The 16,348-nt window shown below is 44.9% G+C and overlaps 1 protein-coding gene across 1 annotated transcript; it reads left to right on the top strand.

Annotated features, from left to right (window-relative positions):
* Positions 1-1,965: 1,965 nt before the first annotated feature.
* Positions 1,966-16,254, top strand: ulk1b (unc-51 like autophagy activating kinase 1). The gene is made up of 27 exons (XM_029168838.3): positions 1,966-2,633; positions 3,405-3,497; positions 3,610-3,651; positions 5,461-5,493; positions 6,361-6,397; positions 7,035-7,208; positions 7,361-7,434; positions 7,549-7,650; positions 8,287-8,345; positions 8,435-8,517; positions 8,681-8,731; positions 8,830-8,921; positions 9,012-9,177; positions 9,302-9,356; positions 9,480-9,566; positions 9,813-9,944; positions 10,025-10,173; positions 10,367-10,608; positions 10,714-10,907; positions 11,065-11,186; positions 11,327-11,452; positions 11,992-12,176; positions 12,331-12,515; positions 12,642-12,760; positions 12,880-13,037; positions 13,241-13,376; positions 13,470-16,254. Exons 1-27 carry the CDS (start codon positions 2,544-2,546, stop codon positions 13,523-13,525), a joined length of 3,042 nt encoding a protein of 1,013 aa, XP_029024671.1. The 5' UTR covers positions 1,966-2,543; the 3' UTR covers positions 13,526-16,254.
* The last annotated feature ends 94 nt before the right edge of the window (positions 16,255-16,348 follow it).

Genomic DNA, 16,348 nt, shown 5'->3' with positions numbered 1-16,348 from the left:
GTTTGAAGAAGCGGTGACCTTCATGGCAAGATCCATCTACATAAAAAAGTTGGCCCCCGTTCAGATGTGCAACTTTTTCACTGAGTGGGTAAGAGGAGGGCTTGATGTGAGGCTGAAGTGACGAGCAGGGCACAAAGCCACCGCTTCTGCCTTAATAAACCTGATTTATCATGGGAGGCAGCTCCGAGTGAGGAGAGGAAAATCAGTCCAACTGTAAAACTGAAGTTAAAAAAGTGCACGTCCATGAAAAATGAAGTTTACTCTAACAATAAAAATATATTTCTTACATTTTGCACGTACAGTTTGTTTGGACCCTGTTGTCTATGAAGAGCCTCATTTATCCAGAGAACACCTGAAGACACCTGAAGGCGCTTGTGCCAAGTGTCACCGGCTGAGGTTTAATGCGGCCGGGAAGAAGCAGTCAATCGGTCCATCGGAACTCCTGAGCGGCTAAAATACTCCAAACCAAAGCGAAGTCCTGCAGAGTGGACACCTGTGACGGTGGCTGGTGGGCTGCTCACAGCGAAACGCACCAGCTGCCCTGTGCAGTCCCACGTCCTGACACAGTGAAGCGCAGGGAAGAGTGACAGGAAGAAACAAATCAGGACTTCAGCTTAATCCGGTCTCCAGTGTGTCGTTGTGCACTGTGCAGTGACTTCCACCGGGGCTCAGCTAATTCCCCGCGACTGAGTCACAATAGCATGATGAATATAATACAGCACTAATGCGTCACAAAAGATGTTAAGTATAATTAACTCCTAAATTCTCACTGTCATTAAATTTCTTGAGTGTATGTTGTCATTTAATTCCATAAATCCTTAACTAAAAAAATTTCTTATTAATAAAAATAAGTTACTTTTTAATGCTTTCATACTAATGTTTAAAGGAGCGGATCGCAGCTCTCTACTGCCCCCATCTGGTATTTGTAAATACAGTGAATGTGTAAAATATCATTAATGATATTCCGTGTTAATAAAGTAAATAATATAAGTTTTCTGCATGTGTCACAGTCACTGTATTGGATCCAACTGTTTATAACTGCATGAGCCACATATAATGCACGACAGGTCTAAATCAAGGATACTTGGAAAATGTTGGATTTTGCATAACAGAACTGCAGCCCACTGATCCCACATTAAAGCCTTGTAGAGCTTCTCTCTATAGTTTCTTGTACGTTTCTTTGATGTTTTCTCTCTTTGCTGCTGCTCCACATATCTCTGTTATTATCTCTGCAGATTTGTCTTCCATTATTTCTCATTAACTCAAGTTTCTGTCCACGCGCCTGTTATTTTTCATCACTGAACTTTTAAAAAGACTTCCCTGTCATCTGCCCCAGTTCTGCCTTCCTGCTTTAAATCCGTCCCGTTTTTGGACATGTGTGTTTTTTTTCTCCCCTCAGCTGTGAGTTCACAGTATAATGTCTTTAGTGTGATTCTTTTAGTGTCATTCTTTTTATCCTGTTTTTATTTCTCACAATTAGAAATAACACAACGTGAGGGAACTTAATGTCAAGCTGTAATATACTTTCCAACATTGTGCACATTCATCAGTGCCTTTGTGCACGTCCCGGGGCTCTCGGCGGACCGCTACGACATGCAGCAGGCGTGGTCACGTGACCGTGTTAGCCATGGTTAGCGATGTTGCTACAGGTGAGTAAACAAACAGCTCTTTGTGCTGCATTACATTATTGGATTAAACATGAGCAGCTTTAGTTGCGCGCCATGTGTTTTGTATAATCAAAAATATAAGTATAATAATCAGCAATGTGCTGTGAAGACTATAAAATAGTTGTGGAGAAGAAGTGAACTCCTGCTACTTGACCTGTCGAACATACGCAGACTCCTTTCGGCCGTTTTCGATAATCACGTGACCAACTTTCTATACTTCGTAGCGGTCCGCCGCGAGCGTCTCCTGTGGGTTTTCTGGTCAGCTGACGTCGAAGCTACAGCTGTAGTTGCCTTGCGCATGCGCATTATTAAACTGTCTAGACTCGCTCTGCTTTGTTTGGAGTATCGCCTCTGCGACTTTCGCCGAGTAATCGAGTATTAGCAAGAGCTTTCGGGGAACATTCACGGTCTTTTCGGGTTATTTAAACATTTGTTATCTCATGTTAAGTTTCCAACCAGAGCGTTTTTCGTCGTGTGACTCTGGAGACGATAGAAGCGACGAGCTCCTTGTATACAAACAAAACGCAGCGAGCTGCTGTTTAAGGTGGAGCGTTGGAAACAGCTGCAAAAACAAGACTCGACGGTGCTCGCGTGTGAATTTAGCTAAGTCGCTGTTAGCCGCGATGTCAGCCATGGAGGTCGGCCCAAAGCGTTGTTAGGGTACGAACCCCAGGACCTATGCGTGCGAACATGAGAGGAGAGGGCGGTTTGCTGTCAGAAGGCCAGCCCATGGCAAGTGAGAGACGGGGCGAACATCCCTGCTGCTGCCGCCACTTGAACCAGGAGGAAGGAACAGTAGACAGCACGAAGCGAGAGCTGAGGCCTCCGGGTTGTGTGTCCAGCTCTTAGTGGTGCACACTCAGACTTTGGCCTAAGATGGAGTCGGTGGGAAAGTTTGAGTTCAGTCGGAAGGACCTGATCGGACATGGCGCATTTGCTGTGGTCTTTAAGGGACGACATCGAGAGGTGAGTATTGCCTCGGGTATTTACTTACACTCATTGACAAAATATGTGGCCTTACAAACTATGCGTTGTGTTTCCTACGTGGTTTGGGTGCATTCCTGAGGCGAAGCGTCGCCTGCCATCGTCCACCTGTGTATTTATTTTCATCGGACCACCTTAAGAGGCCCGTGCGCACGGGCAGGATGTTCAGTGCAATAACACACTGCAGTTGCATGAAATGCTGTAATACCTGTTAAACGCTCCATCAGTCACTGTGTGGTGACCTTATTATTAATTAGGCGAATAGCTACACTGTCATTTTTGTGATGAATCGAATGTAGGTCAGCAGACATGTTCTGGTTCCAGCAGGAAGCTCTGTGATGAGACAACTTAGAAACATGTTGGGGCATATCCTGCAGGCTTTTAAAGTCTAACTGCGTTATATAGAGTGGTTTGTTCACCCATTTCTAATATTATGAGATGAATAAACTGGCACAGACGTGCAGTTTATCCACAGTAGAGCACTTACTGCAATACAGAGTGAAACAATACGAACATGATAAAAGTTCAGGCCACTTCATTGTTACGTAATGAAGGACAGGACTTTACACCTCTTGTGCTCACCAGACCTCCAGCTGATTAGTCTCCACAGGTTGTAATCAGCACCGAATTTCATTAGCAAACTCCTGCAACTAATGACGCAAGCATGACGTGAATCAGTCCACGCGTGTGTAAATCACACGCGTTGTGCGTTGCTCATCAGCCGTGTAATAATTTGCTCTCGCTGCGTCCTAGAAACGTGACTGGGAAGTGGCAGTGAAATGCATAAACAAGAAGAACCTGGCTAAATCCCAGACGCTGTTGGGGAAAGAGATCAAGATACTAAAGGTGAGTCAGAACCTCTGAAAACTACCAAGCGCTCACATTTGTATTAAAGTCACATGTGTGAACGGTGACATTACATACAACTATATTTGTGTCTTTCTTCTCATTTTTGCAGGAGCTGAAACATGAAAACATTGTTGAATTACTGGACTTCCAGGTTTGTGATGCCAGGCTTCCTAATGACGAATGCCAGAGTTTCCACACAGAGTTATCACACCTTTTGATTGTGTCAGTCTTCCCATCAGCCTGAGCTCACAGACCAGAGCAGATGGACTTGTTAGACGCGCTCGTTTCACCTGACCTACATCTGCCTCATTCAGCTTGAACAGTGGGCTTTTACTACTTTGCCTCTGGGAGAAAAATATTTGCTTGATCTACATTTTGCAAATACTCACAGTCAGGAGTTTATCACTCTTTCATTATCTCAAGGTGCCTGCAGGGTTCAGCGTAGATGCTCTGTTCTGCACGTGCACATGATTAGGTATAAATATTAGTGCTGGACAGTGAGGCCAGTGCTCTTGCCTGTAGCCCAGGCCTGCGCTAACACTGGCCTGCTAGTTTAAACAGCGCGACCCCTGCCCCCGCCGACACACACGTCCTGACTCACCAGGTGTTTCTTTTGTCTTTGTGATCCATGACTGACAAATAGCCATCTGCTTTGCAAATAATGCTGAGATCAGTGCTCATGCCAATTGCAGCGTCTGACAAGACTACAGCATTATTGCTCCACCTTTTGCTTATTAGCACCATTTTAACCTTTTTTTTAAACATACAGGAAATCTGATAAGATCCACTTCTGTAGGTTTCACCTACTGGACCTGGACATTGGTTCTCACTGGCCATAGTTGACCCCTGTGTTTATTTCATTAGAGCATGAAGTGACCCTGTCATTTACACACACTCAAGTTTAAATGAGTGTAGTTGGATTGGGACCACCGGATTGGTCTGAATGTGCAGCAGCACTGCAGGAAAACGCCATAACAATACAACAAAAAGTTCCTGTTTCACAATAGCTTTTTAGTAAGTAAATAGCAAATACAAATACCCTGAATAGATGTGCTAATGTTGTGTTTTCTGCTAATTAGAATAACAGTCCTCACTGAACCAGGGACTCTGGTTTCAGAAAACACAAATGGGAACCATGGAATTAACTAATTTCCTATATAAGTTATAAGTACAGGGAACCTCATTGCAGAGTAAATAGTACACAACCAATACGAACATCTATGTCTTAACAAGGAGAGAAAAATGTAAATTTGTTATCTGGTCACACTTAATTTGACAAGCCAACCTCAAAAAAAGCACTTTTTGAAGCTATTGTGTGTTGCTCTGATTCTTCCCACAAAACGTGAGGATGTGACTGAGTGACTGGTCTGTCTCACGATGCAGAACACAACCAGCCCCAGAAGAGCTGACTCGGCTGAACTGAACAAGACACAGAAAAGGGTTCGGGGGTGGGGGAACAATGGCAGCTGGTTGCCACATGTAGGAGGCTTTATCTGGTTGGCCCACTTTGGTTCTGTTTCTCTAATCCTGTGTGTTATGAAGCCGGATGAGAGCGTGCGAGCACATCAGGGGAAAATTCAAAGTTGTAGCTGTTTTACCAATTTCCCACAACAACTCCGAGTGGTTTCTCCTGTGCTCACGCTCACGTTCGCCCATTTTCTTTGATAATGCTGTTTACTGCGACACGGTAGATGGTTTGGATAGACATGATTTTACTGTGAAACACCTTCTTATGCATCACACTCAGCGGAGTCTGGAGTCGCGTATTAGCTGGTGTCTGGCTTTCACTTGTCATTTCTTTTTCTTTTGTCATTCATTTGTATTTTTTCCTATTGGCCTGTGTGTTTTTCCAGCCTCATTCAGTAGCTCGCTGTGATCTGTGAGCAACACGACCAAATGATTTTTTTATGCCTGTCGCTGACATGTTTGTTTACACCCACCCTTATCTCCTCTCTCTTAGGAAACTGCCAGCTCAGTGTACCTGGTAATGGAGGTAAGCTCACACTGATGTTGGCCTTTGTTTGCTCGGCGCTGCATTGTCTGAGCTTCTGCAGAGAGCGCTGTCAGGACCCCAGCTATAATTAGCATTGTCCTCGGGCATCAGCCGGGCTGAATGGCTGCCAGTCAACATCCAAAAGTGTCAGGCTTTTTGCTGTGGCTGGATATTTTTTACTTGATAAACAGCCAGAGGGTAAATAACATGTTGAATGAATCCTCCTGCTACTTTTGGGCTAAAAACACCTTTTTGTGTGTGTCTGTAAAAGCAGGAAACAACAGAGATCACAAGACATTTTGTAGTTTAAAAAGCAGCGATGGAGCAGTTTTACACCTTTTGATAGTAGAATGTCACAAAAATATTAGAATATTTGGTAATGCTTTATTATACAAGTCCTTTTAGAAAACCTAATGGACTGTTTGTTCTTATTTCTTAACACTTATATAATAAGGGGCCTGGGAAATAAAGTGTTATTGAGCTAAATGTAGGCAGAACATAGAACATTTGACAAGAGGCATTTTCTGCCCATTTTCCATCTTTATGCTTTTATAGCTATGTGTTTTAAAAGAGGAAAGGACTTGCAGCATGCTTCCTCAGTCAGAGCTATCTCTGTCCTTTCCCAGGCTCATTCATAATAATGCAGGCAGTGAGAGCCGGGTTATAAATCTGTAAACACATCACTCTTCAGTAAATCAATCCTCTGATCTTTTTCTACACGGTCCCTGCAGAGCCTGGCTGATGTCAGACATGTATTCACCATGGTTACACATCAATCCTCTGCGTTACCTGTGTTTTCCAATGTCATTCATTTAATCTTGCCTACTCCTCTTTTCCTTTGCTCTCTCCTTCTCTTTCTCATCCCAGTATTGCAATGGGGGCGACCTCGCTGACTACTTACACTGTAAGTGCAACGTCTATCCACTAAAAACATGAATCGTTTTGTTTTTTGCTTGACACATGAAACTAAAACACACTCTGTTTGTGCATCTAAAGGCCATGATTCTGAATATTTCCAAGCAGCAGTGATGACAACAAAACAACAAAATGCTTCTGTAGAAGAATTTATAGAAATAATTTAAAATATTTATTCTGACTATTATCTGACTATTATTTCCACACTGGAAACATTTGAAGCAGCCAATAAACACACCTCCTGCTCAACCTGTCGAGCTTTGCCTCGTCTCGTGTAGTCGTTAAGGTGTCAACCTCCAGCTGTGTGCTGACAGGTGATTCCTGTACAACGTGGCAGGTACCAAGTCTCCGATAAAGGAAATCAGAGTCTTCCTGCTTGGTTCACAGTTTCACAAGTATCTTCTGGGTCCTCTGCACACTGTGGCCAATGAACTGAATATTTCATGGCTCGAGTGAAGCCTGACATTCAAGAGAGGGGAGGCGCTGAGCAGCGGAATATGTTAGAGACACTGAAAATGTGCCAGTCCACTAAAGTCATGTTAAAATGTGGGCTGTCGCACGCTGAGCCTGGTACAAGAGTGATTTGTCACTAATTAGCCTTTAACGACGTGCTCCTCCGCCCGCAGCCAAAGGCACGCTGAGTGAGGACACTATTCGAGTTTTCCTGCAGCAGATCGCCGGCGCCATGAGGGTCCTCCAGTCCAAAGGGATCATCCACCGGGACCTTAAGCCTCAGAACATCCTGCTCTCTTACCCGCCGGGACGCAAGTCACACTCCAACAACACCTGCATCAAGATCGGTGGGTCTGGATGCGCGAGGGCCCGTACACGTGCAGACATGAGCGCTGGCATGGACTGAAACAACACTTTATTATTTCTGCATTAATCATCTCACTGCTCTTCTCCTTTGAATCTTCACATCTTCTAAATTCATCTCGTTGTCGCTCTGCAGCGGACTTTGGTTTCGCCAGGTACCTTCAGAACAACATGATGGCGGCGACACTGTGCGGCTCGCCCATGTACATGGTGAGCAGTGTGTGGTGTCTTTACACCCAAGCAGATTTAGATGTGACTCCTGTTTATCACTGAGGCAGGGATTTGTTACTGGCCGCTGAGCGTGATCTGACTCTTCCTCACCAGGCTCCTGAGGTCATCATGTCCCAGAACTACGACGCCAAGGCCGACCTGTGGAGCATAGGGACCATCGTGTTCCAGTGCCTGACTGGGAAGGCTCCTTTTCAGGTAACTTCACCGCGCTGTTTGGATGCTGACTAACTGGCTTGTTGCAGTTTGACCTGCTTCATTTGCATCTCTATCTATGCAAAGGAAAGCACGTTTGCATGGTTACTATCATTTCACTATGATTATTAATACATTTGAATATGTTTTTGATTTGTTTTTACTGTTGCACTGTTTTTCACTGTTTTTATTCATATACTTAATCACTATTTTATATATAGTGGACCACATTCTGAGATTTAAACCAGGATTTATTTGCGATCATTGTGATGTTAATCATTTTAAATATGATAAGTGTAGAAAAACACTAAAACAAAGCCTCCTTAAATGTTCCCTTGAGATGTTTTCATTCTTGTCAAATCGCTCTGTCTGTTGAAAGTAGTGAGACAAGCTGTCTCCTCTTCCAAGGCGATGAGAGATGAGGCCGACTTGACAGCCGTGAAAGATGAAACAACTTCTAACACGCTGTCGTCTGCACCAGTCCAGCAGCTTTTATGAAACCGCTTGAAAAGCGCGATTCTGTGCGTCGTTGTCAGGCCTTTTTTAAACAGTTCGTCAGTTTGTCGGCAACATAATGCAAAACGATGCTGCACGCAACATTTGCATGTTTTCAACTGTCTCATCCTCTGTCGTCTTTAGGCCAACAGTCCCCAGGAGCTCCGGATGTTCTATGAGAAACACAAGGACCTCAGCCCCAAGTAAAGCCTCACATGGAGACGACATCACATTCATTCTCTGTGAAACGGCAGGAGACTGACTGTGTGTGTGTGTGTGTGGTTTCCTTTAGCATCCCCAGAGAGACGTCGAGCCATCTGAGGCACCTCCTGTTGGGTCTGCTGCAGCGCAACCACAAGAACCGCATGGACTTTGGTTAGTGGACACGTGACTCTGTGGACGTGATTATTTCTGTGCGCGTGGTGTTGATGAGGCATGAGGTCATGCATGTGTCTGAAGGGGATGTTGCACATGTTTAAATATAAATGATGACTTCATTGCACCATGTGATTTATTGGACTTGTTGTGTTTTTGGCAGATGAGTTCTTCTCTCACCCTTTCATGGAGGCTAGTTCATCAATGAAGAAGGGTATAAAACCATTCACGTAATCCGTGCGATCCATCGCTGCTGTCTTGCATAGTTTTGCTCTGTTCTTATCCTGGCTGCGTTGCTGCTTTTTGCTGTAGCTACTCCAGCGGTGACCATGACCTGCCTCCCAAGCTCTGCATCAGCCAGCTCCTGTAGCAGTTCCTCCACCTCCCATCTCGCATCGCCACCGGTGCGTCCTGCTCCTTATTTTTTCCAGTTCCTCTGCCCGTAATCAAATCCCCTGTGTGTTTAACGCTGCTCTGTCTTCGCGCCTGTGCAGCAGTCTCTTGCTGAGGTTCAGCATCTGCGTGCCAAACCCCTGGCCTCCCCCACCCAGGAGGCAATCGGCTTTCACCTCAAGGACTCATCCGGAGGCGGCGGCAGCAGCAAGAACTCCTCCTCCTGTGACACGGACGACTTCGTCATGGTGCCTGCGCACTTCAACAGTAAGGAATCATCAAATGGTGCAAAGTCCTGCACCCGTAGACGTCAAATGTGATTTTAGATGGCTTTTTTGTTCATGTTTTCTATTCTATTCTTCAACGTGACTGTTTTCTTTCTGTTCCCCAGCAGGTGAAGTGACGTGTGACAGTAAAGTTCTTCAGGACAGTCTGATGAACAGCGGGTGAGAGCACGATTGTTTCACTGAAGTGGTTTGACCGTGTTACAGCTGATGAGCCAGACTTACGCTGACGCTCTAAACGTGTCTCATCGACGTTTCTCCTGTTTATGTCCACGTTTGAATCAGCTCCCTGTTGGCTTCCGCTGCTCTGTGTATCCCAGCCAAAACGCCGCCACACTCACCTCCCTGCAGCGGCTCCCCTACTTCTGTCAGGTAACAAACAGCATGCGACGCTACAAACGCCCCAATGCCTCTTAAATTCATCAAGTGCATGTCAGTTTTTGAGTAGAAACATATGTTAGCGGGAACCTCATCAGAGTCGATGTCAGTGTTTGATGCACACGGTGGTTTAATCTTGTAGATGACAAACGTTGTGTTTGTTGGGTGCATGGCCAGAGTTACACATTGTCTTGTCTCTTTATTAACAGCACCCTCTGTTCTTCTCCCTGTTGTTGGCAGGCCCAGTGAGTTTTCTGGAAGTAACTATGGAAACCGCAGCCAGTCACTGCCCATCCCGGTCCCCAGTCAGGTCCAGAACTACCAGCGCATGGAGCATAACCTCCACTCTCCTAAACGGGATGCTTCACCACGGTGTGTGTCCACATCCCCCAGTTTCATGTCGATCATAAACCTTTCGGCTGCAGCGACTCATCATCACATTGTGTCATCAGGCTCTCGACGCCGGTGCGACGCTGCAGCAGTGGGAGTTCTCTGGGCTTTGCTCGAGGTGGACCTTCACCCCCCGGTGGCCAAGGAGCAGTTGCCACCACGCGCAGGTTCTCCCTGGGAGGCGCCAGACCGTTCCAGCTCTCCCCACAAGGTATCTGTCTCTACACAAACAGAAGAAGGGACCTTTGGTCAATGGTAAAGTTATCTGTTGAAAAACTGAACCAACCACCCACTTAAGCAGACACTCTTCTCGCCACCTGCTGCCTCATAGTGACTCAGTCACAGTTGTCTGGTCACACGTGGCCGAGGCATCATAATCAGACTTCTCTTTTATTTCTCCGCAGCTGCTGCTCCTCCTCCTCCTCAGCAGCACGCTCAGAACACGGGGCTGGGAACACGACTCCACAGTGCTCCCTGTCTGCTGGAGTGCAACGGGGGCAGACACAAGATCCGTAAGCAGTACTCTGACCCGGTGGCGGCCCCCTCGGCGGGTCTGATGACAGTTTGCCCCATGCACTCCTCCCCCAGACTGAGTGAACTGATGCAGCGCAGCCCTCTTCCTACCATACTGGGCTCCCCTTCCAGGGTGAGTCTGTGTGTGTGTGTGTCTGTGTGAAAGTGTGGCTCGGCCTGTGCTTTATATCTAACCTCTGCTACATCTCCATTTCCCTCCTTGTCTCCTTTTTTTCAGGCCGTTCCTCCGTTTGAATTCCCCAGGCCTCCCAGCTCTCCAAACCTGGTGACCTTCCTGACACAGCAGGGTTTGGTCATTGGCTCACCGGGCAGCAGGACTGCTACTGCTTCAGCAGAACCCAGAGAGCCAGGACACCCAGCAGCTGCACACTGCATCCACAGACTGAATGGTGATACCAGGGGTTTTGGAAGGTGAGATTAGTTTGGGTTTGTTCTGTTCTGTTGCTGCTGATGACCTGTGCATTTGCTGTATTTTCGCTGACTTTCCCAACATGCTAACTGAGGAGCCGGTTGCAAAAAATACATATATTCTTAAATTTTCACTTCTTCCTCCCACCTTTTGGTGCAGGTCTCAGAGTACTGGCCGTCTGTCTGACATGCTGCTGATGGCTGCATTCGGACCTGGGGGACCTGTGGGCGGGGGAGGTAGCACAGAGAACCTGACCTGTGATAAAGCCATAGACATAACAGGTAGGCACATCCCAAGTGATGATTTTAATACTTGTTTTTTTCGACTATGATGCTTCAGATCTATTTGATCTATATGTTGTGCTTGACTAGAATTGATGGTTAGTAATATGCTGGCTTTTGCCAACCTGTGTGTCCTGTAGTGCCCCCAGGTGGTGGGGTAGGGCTTGCTCCTGGTTCCAGCAGCCCGGCCCAGGTGGTTTTCACTGTAGGCTCCCCTCCCAACAGCAGCACCCCATCTCATACCTCCAGACAAAGGAAATACTCCGGTACAACATGCACACCCTAATACAGATAAATACGACTCGTTTGTCTCTACTTACTGTTGCCGCAGCAATAACAAATCAAATTCCACTTACACAGCAGTATCACTATTACGTGCTGCACACCATGTAACGCAGAGCACAGGGAAGCTGTTATTTTTAATTTTCCATCATGTGGAAATGTAATTAAATGTCACGGTGTTGTGCTTGAAAGGTTGATTTTTCTACAGGCCAAGACTATAATTAAACAAAACTGTGACGCGATAGAGTTGCAATTATTGAGTAATAACTTAAATGGCTCCTTTTTCCTAACACATAGTTTTCAAATTGGTAATTGGCACTTAGAGGATTTGTAATGGAAAGTAGAATTAATGCAGCTGCTTGATGATTCGGAAGCATAAAATGCCTTACAAATGCCTGAAATAACAGCAGCATAATTGGCGTCCTCACTTTCAGTTCAGTTATTTATAGTCTAGTGGAGTGTCATTTGATAACAATACTTGACGTATCACACTTTAGCGATGGCTTCTTTCCAACACCTGCAGGCTCGTTCCCATCCGTGAGCCCTCCGGGCTCCCTCACCAGCCGGTACCCTCAGACTGGCGTCTATCTGGATGGCTTTGAGGCTCCTTCTAGTCCTCGATGCGGCTTCGCTGATCCTATCACAGCCAACATGGGTGGTCCTGTAGCCTTCGAGGCACCGGAGCTGCCTGAGGAGACACTGATGGAGGTGAGAAGCAGGTGTCCCACACAGCTCTGGAGCGTAGTGATAGGAGTCTGTGCTAAGGATCCAGGTGGTGCAGCCTATGGTGTTGCTTGAATAGTGGATGCAGAGGATCTTTATATTCGGCTCACTAAAATGTGTCTTTCTGTGTGGAGTGCAGCAGGAGCACACAGACACTGTGCAAAGGCTGCATTTCCTCTTGGATTTCGCCTGTTGTCTAATGGAGGTGGCCGGAGCCCGTGGCACTGCGGTGATGGGTGAACAGGGGGACCCTTGTCATCCCTCCCTCTTACATCAGCACAGCATGGTAGCAGATCAGATAAGCTTGCTGAGTCGGGAGTGGAGGTGAGGCCCTGTTAACCTCTGTGAATACAGTTTATTCAGTTTCACTGAGAATCATTTTGGAGCTCCCGGATAAGCAAAAAATGAAATAGAATGAATGTTTATGTACATATGTAATTGTGCTTTCAGTCACGCAGAACAGCTGGTTCTCTACCTTAAGACTGCAGAGCTCCTGTCGACTGCCTTACACACAGCTATGGAGAGAGTTAAACAAGGCAAACTCTACCCATCCACCACAGTCAAACAAGGTAAGAGCCACCCCGTCAGAGAGCGATTTCTACAAAAGTGGTTTATTCTTTTTAAAAATGCTACCTCTTTACAATGTAACAAATTGAGTTTGAATTTCTTCCGTCTGTCCCTTTTACAGTAGTCAGGAGGCTGAATGAGCTGTACAAGGCCAGTGTGGCAGCCTGCCGTTCACTCAGCACGCGTCTAGAGCGCTTCTTTTCCAGGAAGCACAGTCTAATGGACCAAATCACCTCCATCACCGCCGAGCGGCTGCTCTTCAGCCACACTGTGCAGATGGTGAGTCAGAGGAAAAACAAGGACACTAAGGGTGTTAACCAGAAGATAGTGTGTTTCTGCATGCAGGGTAAAGCATTAATTAAAAAATTTATTAGTGGCAAGACAGCAGATTTTTGAAGCCGAGGCAAATGGGGCAGTAACATTTTCTATTTTACTTAGGACCCAAATCAAACATGAATTTGAGCGTTTTATTGTGGTCCCAGGTTCAGGCTGCTGCACTGGATGAGATGTTCCACCAGGGGGAAGCATCGATCCTGCGCTACCATAAAGCTCTGCTGCTGATGGAGGGCCTGTCCCTGCTGCTCACTGAACAGGATGACATCCTCTGCGTTAGCAAATGTAAGTGTATCCACTCGGCCGGTGTAGCACAGAAACCCCAGCTAGCATCTCCTACACTGAACCGCCCGCTGTTTGTTTATCTTGTGTCAATAGGTAAGGAATGCATCGAGCGCCGCCTCACAGCTTTGCAGTCAGGACTCTGTGTTTGAGAGTTCTACACCGTTTTCCAGTGCGGATATGATGTCAGTCATGCTTACTCATCAATGTATGATGATGAATGAACCAAATCTCTGAGTCACTTTTTCACTCAAAAGTGCTTTAATTTTCACAAGGAAGACCAGAAGGGTTGAGTTTTCATCTAACATCTTGAGCGTAAGTTACCATTTAGCTTGACTCCTACACAGATGCAGTGACTTCTTCCTCCCTACGCTTGGAGCCGTGTGGGACATGAAGCACTGTGCTTTGATAGAATCTCTGGGCCTTCGTCTGTATGACAGGACTTTTCTTCTGTCACTCAAAGTTGTATTTTTTTTTCTTTGCCAAGAAGAAGAGGATTCATCTCGAGACAGATGCAGACACATGCAGGAGCGATTATTGCCAAGTAGTCTCACACCCACATGCAGTGCTTCTCCAAACACAGCGTTCTAGGAAGGACTGAATTTTTTGAAGACAAAATGTTATTTTTCATTAATTTGAGCATCTGCTGCTCACCTACACTAGAACATGTCCTGAGGAAGTCTGACGACGACCAGTGATGGTCGTTTATCTCATTATAAATGTTTGTCTTCTACTGATGTTTGCTTGTCTGGATTAAGTTTAGGTTTTTATCTACTTGAGTAGCTGCTGAGTGGATGTAAATATAATAATGCTACAGTTTGAGGCAGATCGTTTATTCCAGCTCTATTAAAAACTGCTGCAACATCCACAAAAACATTTAGTGTTGAGGTTAGAGCCCCTGTAGCGACGCTGGTTTGGAAATAACATGCCTTTATTTGACACGTGCACAGTGTAAACAACTATGATCCCTCACAAACATTTTAATATTCAAGCAACGAGCAGGAATGAGTCCAGAACATATTCACTACCACACAGCTAAATGCAAATGTCAAGAGCGTGTGTCATTGTCATTGCCTGATTAGGATCCTGCTAAAGATGCTGCATTGACTGGCAGTTGTTCTTCAGGTGTACAGAAGCTTAGACGCTGCCGTTACCTGTAATCACTTCATAAGATTCCATGTTAGTTGTTTTTACTTATGAGCGATGATAGAGTTTAGCAAGTATAATCAAAATTGAATGTAGGGCTGACAGGAGAGAGAGACGCCACAAAAGTCATCCAGATGTTAGATCGTTAACATTTAGGCTGATTCTGGGGTTAATGTCGGAACATTTTTGCACTGTTGAAGTACTGTATGGAGCGATTGAGGAACATGCTAAACATGTCCAGTTTTGTATATACGCATACAAATAAGCCTATTTAGAGGTTTCTTCTTCCATGTCTTTATTGCAGTTTTAGTTACTTGATGGCAAAGGTCAACGTATGTTAGCTGTGAGAATGTAGGAAAACACATGGAATAAGCTATGAAACCTTAGATATATTTGTAAAGAAGGAAAAGGAATTGACACATTGCTTTACACTGAGATGATGTATAGACGTCTTTTGTTTTATTTCAGCTAGTGAGTGACAGTTGTTTGAGTTTGAAGTGCTTGTTGAAATGGTGTATTTTACCTGAACTAGTTGTGTGATGTTAATATTGATCTTATCCAAACATGATCCTTCTGTCATGGCTGATTTCGAGGAGAGTTTTGTGGGCATGCATGCATGTGGTTAAGTGTTGTTTGAGGTGTAGCCTTCAGAATTCTCTTGCTCTGTAGCAATATATGAATGATTCTGTTTTGATTTGCTTATGAATGTGGTTGGCTCTGGATAAGATGAAACGAGTGTAACCCACTGCTAAACCCAAATCTGGTTTCTTTCGTTTTGATGTTTTTTTTTTCCAGTCATCTTGAGTTTATCATGTTTGTGAAAGAGTGCACATTTTAGAATATGTCTCGAGGATTATGCTGAAATTATTAAGCCAGTTTAGTAGCTGTCAGCAGAACAGAGAAAGGGTTGGCTTCTTTGCATGAATGTTTTTTTTTTTTTTGTGTATTTGTTTTGTGGCCTCTTAATCGTTTTTCAAAGAACATTTTCGTTCTCATACTCCCAAATGGGAAGCATCTCCTGCGTGTCTATTATTAACGTTTGCATTCCTATTTGTTTTTCCACGGGCTGTTTCTGTTCTGTCTTTATAATGTGCCGCTGTCTCGTTCGACAGGTAGCAGAAAGCGTGACCTCCTGTGTGTATAAACTGATGCATGTGTCACTTTTTATTGTTCGATCATGGTAATGTAATCACATCCCACCATGCTACCCAACAGTGGTGTAGGCTAAAAGGCAAACGCAATCTTAGAAATGAAAACATGCCCACATGCTGGAAAACTGCTCCCAAAACGCTATTTTAGCAAAGTCGTGACGTTTGTACTTCATTTCTTCATCAGGTACCATTCCACATGTGACTATGAAGGTCACTTGACTTAATGTTCCTACAATCATTGCTATGGGCCATCCTAATTCTAATGATGTTCTTTGTATGTTTACTAAGAACATACTTGAATGTTTTTATTTTGCGTTTCCACCTTCATTGTTCCTGTTTTACCTGTATATTTTGTAAACTAAGTTATTGTTTTTGTACATATAATGCTGCAGGCTTGCAGAGAACAGTACCATACAATCTATACATTTCCAAAGACTGGGCCTTTTTGCTGATCTTCCATATTATCTATTAACATCAAATCCTTTTAATATTGTCACATGTATGACAGGTGCACTATCGCAATGTCCCTGTGTGTCATGTAATCTTGGCTGTGTGAGAGATGAATAAATTGAAAGAAAAGACAATGTGTTTGTAGATGTGAGCTTCTTTTTAGTTCCTCTTATAACCGCTCATGTTTTACTCCAAATGAACACATGCTTTGTAGCTATGGGATATAAG

Source organism: Betta splendens, chromosome 12 (assembly GCF_900634795.4).
Source record: "Betta splendens chromosome 12, fBetSpl5.4, whole genome shotgun sequence".
NCBI lineage: Eukaryota > Metazoa > Chordata > Actinopteri > Anabantiformes > Osphronemidae > Betta > Betta splendens.
The sequence above is the reverse complement of the archived record's forward strand: the minus strand, read 5'-3'. Positions and strand labels throughout refer to the sequence as shown.